Source organism: Telopea speciosissima, chromosome 5 (genome assembly GCF_018873765.1).
Source record: "Telopea speciosissima isolate NSW1024214 ecotype Mountain lineage chromosome 5, Tspe_v1, whole genome shotgun sequence".
NCBI classification, from domain to species: Eukaryota; Viridiplantae; Streptophyta; class Magnoliopsida; order Proteales; family Proteaceae; genus Telopea; species Telopea speciosissima.
Genome location: NC_057920.1, coordinates 48,612,350 through 48,627,754, shown reverse-complemented (window position 1 = coordinate 48,627,754; position 15,405 = coordinate 48,612,350). Strand labels below are relative to the sequence as shown.

At 38.4% G+C, this 15,405-nt stretch overlaps 1 protein-coding gene across 1 annotated transcript; it reads right to left on the bottom strand.

The window, feature by feature from the left end:
- Positions 1–12,824: 12,824 nt before the first annotated feature.
- LOC122661043 (methylecgonone reductase-like) lies at positions 12,825–14,189 on the bottom strand. Its single transcript, XM_043856346.1, has 4 exons — positions 13,815–14,189; positions 13,487–13,727; positions 13,213–13,392; positions 12,825–13,124 (listed from the first exon to the last, which is right to left on the bottom strand). The coding sequence occupies exons 1-4, from the start codon at positions 14,174–14,176 to the stop codon at positions 12,900–12,902; spliced, it is 1,008 nt and encodes a 335-aa protein (XP_043712281.1). The 5' UTR covers positions 14,177–14,189; the 3' UTR covers positions 12,825–12,899.
- Between the last annotated feature and the right edge of the window lie 1,216 nt (positions 14,190–15,405).

Sequence of the window (15,405 nt, the reverse complement as noted above, 5' to 3'; positions counted from 1 at the left end):
AATTTCGTCCAATTTGGAGTTCGGGAGCCCAAGATATCTTAAGTTGAAGTTGGACTGTCCAGAGCCCTCCAAATGGAATCTTTCGGGTACAGGAAATATAACTTCTGGTTATTGTGTTAAGACCCCTAGAATCCAAACATTCGCTTCACTTTGTCCCTGGCCGACTGTCAATAATTACAAATAAACCCCTATAAACCATTTTCGTGCTTCGTTACGGAAACAACAATAACTTCTTCGTTTCAACTCGAAATCAAGTGCCGTTTAAACCGTTACGAAGCTGACTTGATGGGCTACGCATCCAAGCCATTAACACCTCTAAACAACTTAAAAATATTTTCTTAGCATCATCTCCTCCATTTTCACAAGAATTCACCTAAAACCTAAAAAGCACAAGAAAGCACCGAGTAACTCTGTCCAATGTGGTAAAATATATGCTTTATGCCCTAAGATTTCACACATAAATGTGCTCATCAGATTCCCCCACACTTAAACATTACTTATCCTCAAGTAAAGCAAAAACAAAAACTAACCTAGAATGCAGAAAATCCTAACTCACTTTCGTAGGAATCACGGTTGCACATAGCATGTGCAACAAACCTTTAAACCCCTAGGTTACCCCTAGTGGACGAGTTGTGTCTCGTGGGTGTTTGCAGTAAATATACACCCAAAATTCAATTGTAAATGAATGCTGCAAATTTTAATCATGGCATAAGTAGGACAGTGCACATAATCCCAAAAAGTGTTCAACTAAAGATCAAGGAGCCAAAGGTTCCCCCACACTTGAATTTTATCACCCCACATCAATTCAAGTAACAAGCATGCATCAAGTTCAAGGGATCTCCTCATATTTTCTGAACACTACTCACCTTCAAGTAAACCCTCCCATAGCATCGATGGAATCAAAGACTTAGGCATTGAATATTGTTGACCATACTTTCTTCTTTTTTTTTCAGGCATTAAGGCAAAAGTTTTTTCTTTCTCAACCACAAACTCTATTTCTACTCCACTACTGTTCTTTGAATGACATGGTGGAGCATACACCAGACACCCAAATACTTGGTAGTTTCGCTTATTGCATATATCCATAACACATTGAGACATTGATGCAAGAGTTTTTTGAGTTTCCTTCCAAGGAATTTCGAGCAAGTCACCTTGCTTCATGAGGCACAGTGCCCTGTCTAGTCCTAAGGAATTCCACTTTCTTTTCTGTTTCTTGTTTTTTTTTTCTTTTTCTTTTTCTTTTTTTTTTTTTTTTTTTTTTTTTGTCACTTTCACTTTCATGCCTTGCCGTGCCACAATCAAATTGGTCTCAACTACTAGCCAAAAGATCAAAGGGTTCATAAAACACAGAGGGATCTAGCCATCAAATGAAATAATGTTCATATTTTCAAACTCAATCCCCATCATCGGATACAAACCAACGACTGTCCTTGAAAAGGGATTTTTTATTATTTTGCATGCTAGGACACCTAATTCCCTCTCTCTCTCATTTTGCAATCAAAGAGACATATGCACAAAACCAAACTATTTTCACAATCAAAATTCACTAATTAAGCCCAACATCCCCCCCACACTTAATTCATGCAGTGTTCTCAATGCATGCATAAAAGAAAAAAATAAGGACAAGGGAGGAGATGAAGGGGCTTATCAGATATAATCAACAAAGAGGATCATGAAGAGTCATGAGCTCTACAAAAAGTGCTATGAGCAGCAATAGAAGTCTCAATCCATGGCCAGTAAATGGAGAAATAGCTTCTGAACCAAAAAACACTCGACCATGAATTTTAGTAAAGCGAGAAATAATACGGAAGTTAAGCACAACTGATAAATATCCAATAGAAAAATCTATCCTCATGGGACAGTGAAAAATGAAGGCAATAAAACTCAGGCCATAAATCCTTCCCTTCTCTCCCATTTGCAATGTAGAACACCTATCATTCTTTGAAAACCAACCAAAAACGGATCACAATAAGCATAAAAGGGATTATGAATAACCTCATCTAAATAATCATAAAAAATTGGAGGTTTATTCAAATCAATCCTAGCAATACAACTATCCGCTCTTTGCATAACTTGGTTTGCCAAATAAGGATCATGGAAATATGCTTGAAAGGCATTATGACTAACATTGTCCTCCTTAATAAAATCGTCAAACCTAGGAGGTTTGGACAAATCAACATGTAAGACAATGGAATCCTCAAAATGACAATTATCTAAGTTTTCCAAAGAGAGAGGGGGATATTGAATCTCCTGGGTTTCTATGTTATCATGAAAATCTGATTCTAAATCAATAAAAACACTAGGCTCACTAAAATCAGAAATTTCAGGAAAAAGTTGGACTTCCCCAAGTAGCTCATCAAATCTCGCTTCACTAATATCCTGAGGAGACTCAATTTCAACAAATAAATCATCATGAAAAGCAGCTTGTTGGGAATGACTCTCATTAACCTCAAACTGGGGTGGTGGACTTTCAATATCATTAAATTGGGGATGGGGTGGTTCATTCTGAACAGGAATCTAGTAACATAGACTAGGTTCAGGCTTACTAGGTAATGTACCCATTTCCTCCTCCTGTAACATGGTGATCAGTTGAGAGAGTTGTTTCTCCATGGTATTGTGATTTGTTGTGAGAAGGGCTATGTTTCTCTCAAGCTCACTCAGTCTAGCCTCCTCACCCATGTTCTGAAATTCAGGGGGTTGGTGGTATAGTTCAAGGAGAGGTGGCCCATTGAGATTCAATGGAGGGTTGGGCATTGGAGGACCAAACTGACCATGATATTGAAAATTGGGTGGTCCAGCTTGGTTATTCCATTGATCCCACGAGAAATAGGGATGATCACTCCACCCGTGATTATAAGTGCCAAAAGAATTGTATTGAAATTGAGGACTCACATTCTCATCACCATTGCTACCCCCATAAAGATTAGGGCATCCTTCCATAACATTGATAGTCTTGGGATATGACAAATCAAAATTTCCCGAAAACCCATAGTTGGGTTGGGTAGCAAAATTGTACTGGGGTGATGCAAAATTGTTCTCTATCTCAATACTTTTGGCTTCCCTAACCTGTTTAAACATTTCATCCAAAATCATGGTTGCCTTAGCATAGGTCCATCTTTTCCCTAAAGTCTTATATGGAAGTGTATCTCCCATTATTCTAAATTAACCACCTATCCCAAATTGAGGTCTCCCATAAAAAAAAATTTAAAGAAAAATAAAAGACTAGAAAAAAAAATTACTAAAAACAAGAGGGAGCCCAAGGTAGATAGTGCATCTATCCCTCAGAAATCGAAACAATGGTTCCAAAGCTGTAAGGTTGCCATATAGGTTGACAGCAAGGGAACCCGTATAGTCTTCACGAGCCACCTACGGGCGACTCCAAATGGATTCTGATGTAGGGTAGAGGACTACTATACGTTTATGTTTCCAACGCTCTCACTATGTCACTTTCCTGTTATCAAGAGTAGTCACCTCCAAAGATAAGTCACATGCCAATCCAAACCACCCAACAAATCAAGGGGCACCAAGATTGGCTGGGTTTGGGCATATGAAGGACTTTAGATTGGGCGCACACTATTTGAAACAGAAGAGAAACAAGAAGAGGTTTTCAAAAACCTTTTTTTTTTTTTTTTTTTTTTTTTAAGAGAAGAGGAGAAAGAGAAGAAACTAAAGCACTTCGAATTACTTAAAAATCAAAAAAATAAAGTGGTCAATAATGTCCCTGGCAACGACACCAAAAACTTGTTTGAGTTAAAATAATACCGCAAGCATACGGGTCAATCGTAGCTACGGGTCGAACACGAGGAGATATACGCCACTCTATTTAACTAACTTAAAAGTAATGCAAAGTGAACCAAATTAAAGTATTAAATTAAACTAATTAAATTAATAAAAATTAATGCATCCTAACTCATAAACATCTAACAAAATTAAGGGATTAAATTGGCGTCCTAACACAAACATCTAACCTATCAGACTAACGCAAATTGAAAGGAATAAAAATGCAGCCACACATAATAATCACATAAAAATGAATAAGGGAATAAAAGTGCATCCACAAACCACAACCATATAAAAAAAAATAAAAGAAATAGAGGGAGAAGAAGAAGAAGATAGAGAGAGATAAAGGAGAGGGAGAATGAGATTAAGGGTTTAGAGAATGAGATACCTTGATGTGCTTGAATACTTGAATAAACTCACCATGGCTTCCTCTTCTAAATCTCCATGTCTTGTCATCAACATAGGAACTTAGACTAGGAAGCTTTAAACTAAAACTATTACAACCATTAAACTAGACTTATGAAATCAAAACTAAGAACTTGAAATCAAAACTAGGAAAAGAAGAGAAAATTTCACTGAGTGAATGAAGTAAAAATTACACCAAAAAACTGAATTAAAATTGAACTAGAAACTAACTAAAAACTAAACTAAAAAACTAACTTGTTACAAGCCAAAGGGCAAGGGGTATTTATAGGGGGAAGAGAGGAGAAGAGCGAAGAGGGAAGTGTAAGAGAAAAATTCCCTAAGAAAAAAGAATATTCTCTTCTCTTTCCTCTTTTACAATGCCTTGAATCCTAAGAAAAAAAAAGAAAAAAAAAGGAAAGAAGAAGAAGAGAAGATTGTTTACATAGACCTTCTATTTCTAGAAAAGTAAACTTCCAATTCTAACTAGTGCTTCCTTTTCTTTGTAGATATCTTCTCAAAGCAATAAAATCAAAGCATCTTTGACTTTTCAACTTTTCATAGGTGAGAGAATATCTTTCAAAATAAATCTATCCCAAGTAGAATTCCAGAAGTGACCTTGAGAAGTTGGAGAGAGAGAGAGTAAGGGTGATGACTAGGATTCCTTCACGAATAAATAAAATATCCATTCTGTCTTTCAGAAAACGTGGAGTTTGGGGTGCTTATATAGGTCTCACCATTGTGTTCCTTCCGAAAAATCACCCCAAAATAGACGCAAATTTCGTCCAATTTGGAGTTCGGGAGCCCAAGATATCTTAAGTTGAAGTTGGACTGTCTAGAGCCCTCCAAATGGAATATTTCGGGTACAGGAAATATAACTTCTGGTTATTGCATTAAGGCCCCTAGAATCCAAACATTTGCTTCACTTTGTCCCCAATCGACTGACAATAATTACAAATAAAACCCTACAAACCATTTTCGTGCTTTGTTACGGAAACGGCAGTAACTTCTTTGTTTCAACTCGGAATCAAGTGCCGTTTGAACCGTTGCGTAGCTGACTTGATGGGCTACGTATCCAAGCCATTAACACCTCTAAATAACTTAAAAATATTTTCTTAGCATCATCTCCTCTATTTTCACAAGAATTCACCTAAAACCTGAAAAGCACAAGAAAGTACCGAGTAACTTTGTCCAATGTGGTAAGATATATGTTTTATGTCCTAAGATTTCACACATAGATGTGCTCATCAGTACCGAAGAAGGAATCTGGTGTCATGCAACATTGATATTTGGTGCCTCTATGAAGTATGCATCGAAATGAGAAAATTCTTTGAAGTTCCGAAGGAAGACTTTGACTAGGTGAGCAAACCTTAAATTCCTTGATTAGTATGCATTTTAGTATCCAATTAGCCAACCCATTTATTATATTTTATATGTTATCATTAGCCATTCAAACCCCTCTTGCATGTATAAATACCTTTGATAAGACCCCACTCTATTTGGAGTTGACACAAGTTCAAGATGCCCCTGCGGATGATGGCTAGGCAACCTGCGGATGATGCAACAAATAATCCACAAGCATCATCCGCAAAGGCTAACACAGCCCAGAAATACAATATATGCTATTGGTCTACTTAGGCTCGAGCCTAGGGCTCAACCTTAAGCTATTCTAGATTATTTGTGACCTAATTAATCTAACTAAACCCTAGGATGGTTGACCTAAGACCTATTTGGAATCTAAAGAATTTTAAACACATTCTAAACGTTTAAAACCAATCCCAACCAAACATACCCTTGAACCCTTAGCTAAATTAGGCAAAACCCTAGCCTCCTCCTCATTTCTCTCATTTCCAACACCTGAGAATAGAGAGAAAACATGGAGAGCAAAGATAGAGGAGAGAAGGAGAAAGAAGAAGGAGAACAGAAGAAGAAGGAAGAGGAAGGGAAGCCCCAACCACCAATGGAGCTGCCCTTGACCTCATCCCTCACCTCAGCTAGCTGAACAACTATCATTGAACCTTGGAGCTCGTGGGAAGGAAGGATTGTAGCTCAAACTCAGCTTCGAAGACCCCCCTCTTACTGTCCTAGGCTAACCCGCATTGTAAGCACTCTAACCTATATGATTTTTAAGTTATTTTTACTAGAACTTGATTGGAATTCATCCAATCCTTAGCCAAACCATAGGGATTCTTACCCTACTGTACGAGAAGCATCAACTACTGACCTTGGATCACCAACCCCAGCTCCACAGCTTGGTTACCATGAAACCCCGCTGTAAAACCTCCAATTTAAAGATTCTTGATGTTGGAACCCAATTCCCCCTAGGGAATCTTAATTGGATTGAATTCATATGATCAATAGCATTTTAGGAGGCTAATAATACCCCCTAATGATCCCCTACAACTCCCATAGCATTAGGGCAAGATTGGATTCGAGCCTAGCTAAGCAGAAATGGCCCTTGCGGATGATGCCTGCGGACGATGGAACTATAATCCGCAAACACAATCTACATAGACCAAAATGTGCTGCATTTGTAGGTTGACTTAAAGCTTGGTCTCCGGACCTTCTCTCACTCATTTTACACCTATATTGTGACTTTATAGGGTAACCTATATCTGTTGTAAGGGCGTACACATTCATGAAATCCAAGATCACACGTGACGACGATTGTGAATGGATTAGACACTTGGACTTAATTTCAAAATGTTTCTTCCATGATTTCTTGAATGTCATTCATGCATTTCCTCCATTCATCATGTGCTATGTAGATGTTGAATCCTTATTAAATGTGGAATTGAGGTATATGTGTTTAGTAACTATCATGTTGAATGCTAGACAATTAGGGTTGGATATTTATCTTGGAATTGATATGAATGATGAATGTGTAATGAATGATGGTTGTGATTATCAAACGTGAAATGATGATGAAATGAATCTGTGGCTATGTGATGAGTACTAGTAATGGGATCCAAGTGTCGTAAGTAGGCATCGGACTTGTGATTGCCATGAGTATGTTATGTGAATGGTTTATGGATAATGAATGATTGAGACATGTGTATTGTGGAATGAGGTGGGGTGGTGACCGGCCAACTGTGACTTCAATATCACACCCGCCATATTATTTTGTGCTTACATGTAAGCTAGAAGGGCGAGGGGATAGCAGAACCACCATGATTTGGCACTATGGACTCGACCTCTAGGCTACACATTGGCATACCCCCACATTGCAGTAGTGGCTTATAGGTTAAGCTTGATATACCCAGTACTACAACCCTTACCGATAGGAGTTTAGGTGCGGGCATACCCATGGGTCACGACCATATTTTTTGGGTAGCCCACCGTGAAGTTTAGGCACTGATCGATATTTCAGGTTGAACATCAGGATGTGGTTTGTATTGGGGGTTTGTAGACAAGTCAATGAGAAGTCCGAGACTACAGGCTTCCATAATGGTATGGGTTTGACATCGTCAGACTACCATCCGGTTTATGGCACCGAATGCTGAGGATGTTGCCTGAGTGTTATGATAGTACTTGACCAAACTTAGACTTGTTGTTAGGGGAAAACCAACGAATGCATTCATTCATCATGTGCATCATATATGTTATTATGCTTGTTTGTGTGGTTTAATCACTCACTGGGCTTCGTGGAAGCTCATCCCTTGAGGGTCCTCTCTTTTTAGATGTGGATGCAGGACAAGTGGAACCGATCGAGGTTAAGCTGACTTACCAGTATGGTGATGGATACGATGCCTAGGGTGTTCCTAGTGAGGAGGAACATGGCTCTGAGTGTACTTGCAAGGGATGTGCGTATGGAATGGCATAGTGTGGGCTTGAGGCCCATTGAGTTTTGAACATTACTTTGTTTGGGATGTAATTAAATATAGTTTAGCTTTGAACTTGATACATTTGTATATTTGGGATTATCGATCTAGTATCTGATACATAGACAAATTTACAATTTTATATTAGGATTTTGGGTGCAGTTGTAACAGAAGGTCATGATTGTCTTTTTCTATGATTTGTAAGGCCTATAAACAGTGTCCAATTCTCATGTAATGGAGAGGGAAGTTGAATTTTGATAAATGAAAATCATTGTTGATCCATTGAGTGCACACTTGAACCATGATGAGTTCTCCATAAAAACCAAGCTAAGTTTCTCTCTTCCTTGAAGAGTTGGGATTTCATTCAACCTTGAAGAGCTGTACCTTTCAACCTAGAAAAGTTGGAGTCATTGCCTCAAATATTCAACCTTGAAGTGTTGAAACTTGAAGCCAATTTCAATTCTCAAATTCGGACCTAGGCAGGAACAGTCCCTTAACATTCCATTTTGACCCTTTTTTGTTTGGAATTTGAGAAAATACTATTTCATAAAAGTTATAGCCCCATCTCTTAGCTTCAAAACACAATTTTAATCATCCTAATATAATATTTGAGCAGAGAGATATCACAGATTTACTGACTGAAGGTCATTCTTCTAGAAATTTGTGTTACTTTTAAAAGTGCAAGTACTCTATCGATCCGAGTTTAAGCAGTCTTGTGAGGGTGATTGCATCATTTGGTATTAGTGCCTAGGAGGAGAGGATCACTCATCATGGTCCCCAAGTGTAGAGGTAGTCGCATGACTCTTTTGAAAGACATCGATGTAGTAATCTACACACAATTAGCCGCCTTATCTCTTGATGTGCAGCTAATTGGAAAGGTACTTCGTAAGATTGAGAGAATCAAAAAATTCCAAGCACTGCCACGTCGTCCACGAAAAATACTATGTAAGATCAAGAGATTGTAAATAGTGTCACACCATCCACAACCACTACAAATGGTAAAAGAGGTATATGCTTTATCAGTCGATCGTTTATGCTGATACCAAAAAACTTGAGCTGAACCCACATCCTATTTTTTATAACTACCTAGATGTGCACATCGACACACATAAATTTATTGAGGAACTTGAATCAGTCCTTGATTTGAGTAAACCACCAGTGTTCAATGAATATCTGGAAGAAGAACCCCATGAAATGATGACTTCAACTTATTTGAATCAACTTTTGATTTGGAAAATGAGATAAGTCACGAGGTTAGTAGTGACATTCCTCAAGACACACTTGGAAGAGACCCTTTTCACCAATCAATCCCACCCTCATTACTTGAAGTTGCAAGGCATGTTGCCCTACCACCATCTCCGGCTGAATTAATCTTTGGGGAGATGAGCAATAAATTTCTCAAATTTGTTTGTGTATGGAACAAAGACAATCCACATCATGAGTTTTACACCTATGATGTGTATATTGATTGATTCATAATAATGCTTTCACTTTCATCTCGTCCTACACTGGCCCAGCCATAGTCCAAGAAATGAATTAGAACCCGGGTAGGTGGACTGGACTACGCATGCTTGGTATAAAATTCATAAACTCCTTCGATACAATTCATATAAAACTCATTCCAAAGTCGTTTGAAAGAAGCCGCAAAGAACAAAAGTTTTAGTCGCAGAAGTTTGTTCATAATCGCCATGACGTGAGGTCAAGAGCTCCATCCTTGATGTTGTTCACGGCATCAAGAGTGCTCACATTACAAAACGTGAATTTCGGAATAGATTTAATGTCTCATTCCAGAACAGGCCTCATTATGGGGGAGTTCCAAGTTTTAAGAATGAGAACTTATACCAAATGGCTTTCCAGAATGTGTTCTCAACCTAGAATGCATTATGATAATGGATACCAAACACAGTCGTAGTTTGCTGAAAAGCTAATGCTTGCCTATTAAGGAAGTCTAGAATACACAAAGCTTAATATATTCCTAGTGGCAAGTTAGACCATAGGTTGGTATTCGGTCCAATAGGGATTTTTTGTTGGGAAATTATCAATGCTACCCCTTGACGGTTGCCTATATTTTAAGGCACACCCACTAACTACCATAATATCAGCACCACCCCCTGCTTTACCAAAGTAATTCCATACTGACCCCCTACCGTTAGTTAAGAGTTGTTAAGTGGTGATGTCAGCAATTTAATATTTTTTAAAAGACAATTCTGCAAAGTACCTAATCTATGCTTTCAATTAAACACCCACAAACCCTTCTTCTTCCTCACACTCACCGACAACCTTGGAGAACCCACTGCAACCAACCGTGACCTACTCTAGCAATAAAGCAGCCCGGCGTCAATCGACCACCATTTTCCTCACTCCGGCAACCATCTTCCTCACACTAGATTGCACATCCTTCAGTTCTCCGACCAAGCTCGAGTTGCAAAGGTGAGTTCTCTCTCCAAGTCTCACTCTCAATTGATCACAAGCTCGAGTTGCAGCGGCGAGCCCCCTTCCTCTTCTCGTCTGATCTCGATTGAGCCCCCTTCCTCTTCTCTCACTTTCCATATAGCTATTTAAAATTTCCAGATTGTTATCCCTGGCGTTTTTAGTGCGTTAAATTGTTTTTGATTAGGCAAAGGGAAGGGAAAATTCCAAGCGGGAAAGATGGAAAGGAAAGACGGAGGAACAGTAGTTGGAGAAAATCATGATGTGTCAGGAAGAGTAAGAAAAAAGGAAAACGAAAATTCTTTCTTTGCATTTGATCTGAGAGAGAGATAGAAGCACCACTACCACAACCGCAGTGCCAATCGCCGCCATGCTTCTCATCAAAGAAGGAGAAACAGAGATTCTTATGCACGCCAAAAACGAAGTCTTCTTTAACAAGGCCCAGGTATTGCATTCTTTTTCTTTTGTTTTTGTTTATTATTAATTTGTATAATACAATGTTTCAAGATGGGATTTTTATCGAGTCTGTGATGACAAATTTTTTAATTTTTGTTTCTAGTTTTGAATGGAAGATCAATTCAAAGTTTTACTTTTTTCATTAATGCCTAAGCAGAAACCTTCTAAGAAAGTTGTCTGGTCTAGAACCAGAATCGTAGAAGTGGTTTTTTGGTTTTGCTTTCGGTTACAGCAAGAGAAAATATGATGTTAAGAAAGTCTATTTTGTTCTTGCTAGTCGTTACTGTTTTGCTCTGTTACTGTTGGGGGGGGGGGGGGGGGGGGGGGGGGGGGGGGGGGGGGGGGGGGGGGGGGGGGGGGGGGGGGGGGGGGGGGGGGGGGTTGCACAGCAAGCGATGGCTGAAAATGAGGTGGGGGTGGAAGTTGAGGTCGAGGTAGAGGATGAGATGGAGAGGGTAAAATAGGAAATTTGTTTAGGAATAGGTTTTTTTATTTTTTTAGTCTAAAGGGTATATTGGTCAAAGAAATTCCATATGTGTGGGTTTAGTCCCACATCGGGTGTATGAGTGTGGTGTGTGTTGTGTATATCCGCCATTCCACGGTCCCAAAAGTCGGTTAACCTTTTGGGATTGATGTGTGGTTTGTGTGATTACACTTTCATAAAAAATAAAAAAAAATGGTTTGTGGGTTTAGTCCCACATCGGGTGTGTGAGTGTGGTGTGTATTGTCTATATCCGTCATTCCATGGTCCCCAAAGTTGGGTAATGGTTGATATCATGATAGTTAATGGATGTGCCTTAAAATATAGGCAAACGTCAGGGGGTGGCACGGATAATTTCCCTTTTTTTGGAAAGGGGGTAAGGGGGTGTGGAGGGAGATTCAAAATTTGAAATATAGTTAATACAAATTTTCCTTTATATATCCAATGGTAATTATTGGCTATAACATCCATCCATGTTTGTCAACTCAAGTCGTTGGTCACTGATAAATTTTGCTAAGATAGAAAAGTTCATTAATCAGACTAATGTGCAAGTGTATGCCATACATTTCAATCATTTGGGATTTTATATATCCATCGAGAAGAATACTTATTTCATATATAATATGGAAATTTCTAACTCTGACTGTGTCTTCAGACAGTAAATTGCATTAAATTATCTATTAAATTCAAATCTCAAATAATTTATAGGGCTAAAGAGAAAGATCAGTAGATCCTAATTGTTTCTAAACAATTAGAATAACATCTTTTGAGATATGCAAGCTTACTATTTTTTCCCAACATCATCAACTCGAAGTCTCGAATCCATCCAATTTTATCCTTACATCTCATTTCATTGAATTGGTTCCAAGGAATAACAATCTGTTGTCATACCATAAAACTAGTTCCAAGGAAAAAAAATCTTCAACTATAATAAGTTTTCATCTTATGGGGACAAATATTGATTGTAAGCATGGTCGGTAATATCGGGATTGGTCAATGTCGATACCGATTTGGATCGGTCAAAATCGTTCGGTATCGATAAAAAATGACCAAAAATTGGATTTTGCTGGATCGATTTCCATACTGGTCAGAAAATATTAAAATATTATGAAATGTAAAAGTAAATTGGAAAATCACGTTTGATATCAATCCAATCCAGAAAAATCAACTGATCTAGACGGATCTGACCCCAAGATTACGAACCATTTTTCGAATGGTAATGAGCAAAACCAATCAATCCGATTCTAAGAGTCAAACAATCTGACCGAATTGACCAATCTAAGAAACAATCCACTAATACCGGACAGGATCGATCTAGGTTAAAACCGATCCAATCCGGACGATTTTGACCAATCCGATCTGAGATTACTAACCATGGTTGCAAGAGAAGATGGAATGACGAACAGAACAAGCGCTTACTCTGTTCCTGAAGTTCCCTTCTTTGCTTATTTTCTTATACAATTATGCAGATGGAAGCGGTGAATCCATTTCATATTTTTTTTAGGAGATACAAGAAGCAAGGGGTGATCTTACACCTCTCCATCCCAAAGTTCCTCCAATGACTTATAAGGCCCGTTTGGAGAAACAAACATATTCCCTGAAAATCCATTTGTCTGTAGAATCTGGTTAATCTTATCCAGATCTTCTTGGCTAAGTTCCCAATCAAAGATTTGGAGGTTTTCTTTCATCCACTCCCTATTGAAGCTCTTCACGATTGGATTTGCTCCTTGCTGATATACCCACCTCAGTGAAATCTGTGGACATGACTAGAGCTGTTGAACCATAAAAAATTACTTGTATTAAGAAACAAAAAAATTTTAAAACCCCTATAAATTCTGATACCTGTGCAATACTCTTCCCCTTAGCCATCGCTATATCTTTGAGAACCGGATTCTCCATCACAGCAGGTGAACCCCACTTATCTCCATATCCTCCCAGAGGAGACCAGGCGCACACATGAATCCCTTTTTCCTTGCAGAAATCTCTCATCTTTCTCTGCTGCCAAACAGGATTCATTTTCACCTGATACAAATTCAAATCCCATTCATCACTATCATCACTACAGTGTTTCGCCCTTTATTATCATCAAAATCTTTATGGTTTCTCTGTCAAATACCTGATTAACAGCAGGAGGAATGGTGGCATGGGCTAGAAGTTGGGAGAGCTTCTTGCAAGAGAAGTTGCTGACACCAATAGATTTTGCTAAGCCCAGCCTGCAACACTCTTCCATGGCTTCCCATGTCCCTCTCATATCAAATGGAAGAATATCCTCCTTTTGGCAAAAGATGCCAACTCCTTGTTTCAACCTTACCGGCCAGTGCACCAGATATAGATCCACATAATCTAGTCCCAATTTCCTATTTGTACAACATTAAAACAAATTCGAGATTAATTAAATAGATTGATTGGGAGCAGGAAGTTCAAAGATCGGTAAAGGCAATTACTTGAGTGTTTCCTTGAGTGCTGGGAGGACAAGATCATGGTCTGCATCTGAACACCAAAGCTTTGAGGTAATGAAAACGTCACTGCGGTTCTTGATCAAGCCCTGCTCAAGTGCTTTGGCTATGGCTTGGCCGACAGCATCTTCAGTTTGGTAAAGAGAAGCAGTGTCAAAGTGTCGGTAGCCGACCTCGATGGCTTCAACCAGAGTAGAAGTGAGAAGGTTTAGTGGAGGGAGAGGGTCAAATACAGTTCCAAAACCTATCACTGGCATTCTATGTCCAGAGCTCAAGATTACCTCTGGTATCATATCTGTTTCCATGTTTGCTGTTTGAGAGTTTAGGAAGATTGGATGCCTTTCATTCATTCTAGAATCAATCAACTATGAGTTAGGGTTTTGAGAGTTCTAGAAGATTAATGATGCATTTGTACCTTTGTGGAACTGGAATCAACTTGATCATCTGGGCTGGACTTTTAGAACAATGTTGACCTAGGATCTGAAACAGTGCTGCCCAGAACTACTTGGGCTGAAAATGCAAGCCCAGCCCAATCACAAACACTTTTTTTTTTTTGGTGAACAAAAGAAAATATATTAAGAGGAAAAATATTTCCATGCCAATTGAGCTGGAGATGGAAGAAGTCCGGGTATTATCTTACTAAAGCACCAAATTTTTTTCACATTTAAACCAATCTGATTAGCATGTTCAAGGCCTACGGCGAAACCAACAACTTCTGATTCCAATGGATGATGAGAAATGAGATACCCTGCACCGATCAAAATGAATTTTCTGCCTAACAAAATGTTGTATGATCAATCAGAAGGGTTTAGATTGTCGTGGATCCTGCGCAAACCAAAACAGGAAAAATTAAGACAGGTAAATGATCAATACTAGATAACATCAAAGCCTCCTCAAAGGGTGAGGTATAAACATCATAGGAAGAAATAGGGGGAGGGGGGGGAGGGAGAAGTTTCCATTGTGATCTTTTGTGTTTAATATAGTGCATTTACATCCAAAGATTTGAAAATAATCAACTTTGGGTGTTTTACCATAATATAATTCATATAGAGTTTTCAATAAAACTATTTTTATTAAAACACGATTTAAAATATAACAAGCTATATTGACAACTTTGGCCCAAAAATATTTTGACAAGGAAAATTCACTTAACATTGTTGTTACGGTCTCTTGAATTGACCTACTTTTCTTTTCAACAATCCCATTAGATTGAGGTGTTCTAGGAGCTGAAAAGCTATAAGTAATGCCTTCTTCATCACAAAACTTTTCAAATTAATGATTGTTATCAAATTCACCACCAGGATCACTTTGGATTGTTATAATGAGATGATATCCCTTTTGATTTTGTATCCTTTTGCATAATGGTACAAACTCATCTAAGGTATCATTTTCACACTTTAAAAACAAAGTCCAAGTGTACCTTGAATAGTCATCAACTACCATAAAGCTATAGTGTTTACCACCTAGACTAGCCATGGGTATAGGTCCAAAAAGGTCTAAATGTAAAAGCTCAAGAAGTCTAGAAGTAGGTACAATGTTCTTGGCTCTATGAGGTACTTTAGACTGTTTTCCTTTTTTG

Bases quoted from the DNA above. Each gene is read 5' to 3' on its own strand.
- LOC122661043 (XM_043856346.1), bottom strand. From the start codon at position 14,176: ATGAATGAAAGGCATCCAATCTTCCTAAACTCTCAAACAGCAAACATG. The intron at 13,728-13,814 runs GTAATTGCCTTT...TTGTACAAATAG, and splicing joins GCACTCAAGGAAACACTCAA to GAAATTGGGACTAGATTATG. The intron at 13,125-13,212 runs GTATCAGAATTT...TCATGTCCACAG, and splicing joins AGGGGAAGAGTATTGCACAG to ATTTCACTGAGGTGGGTATA.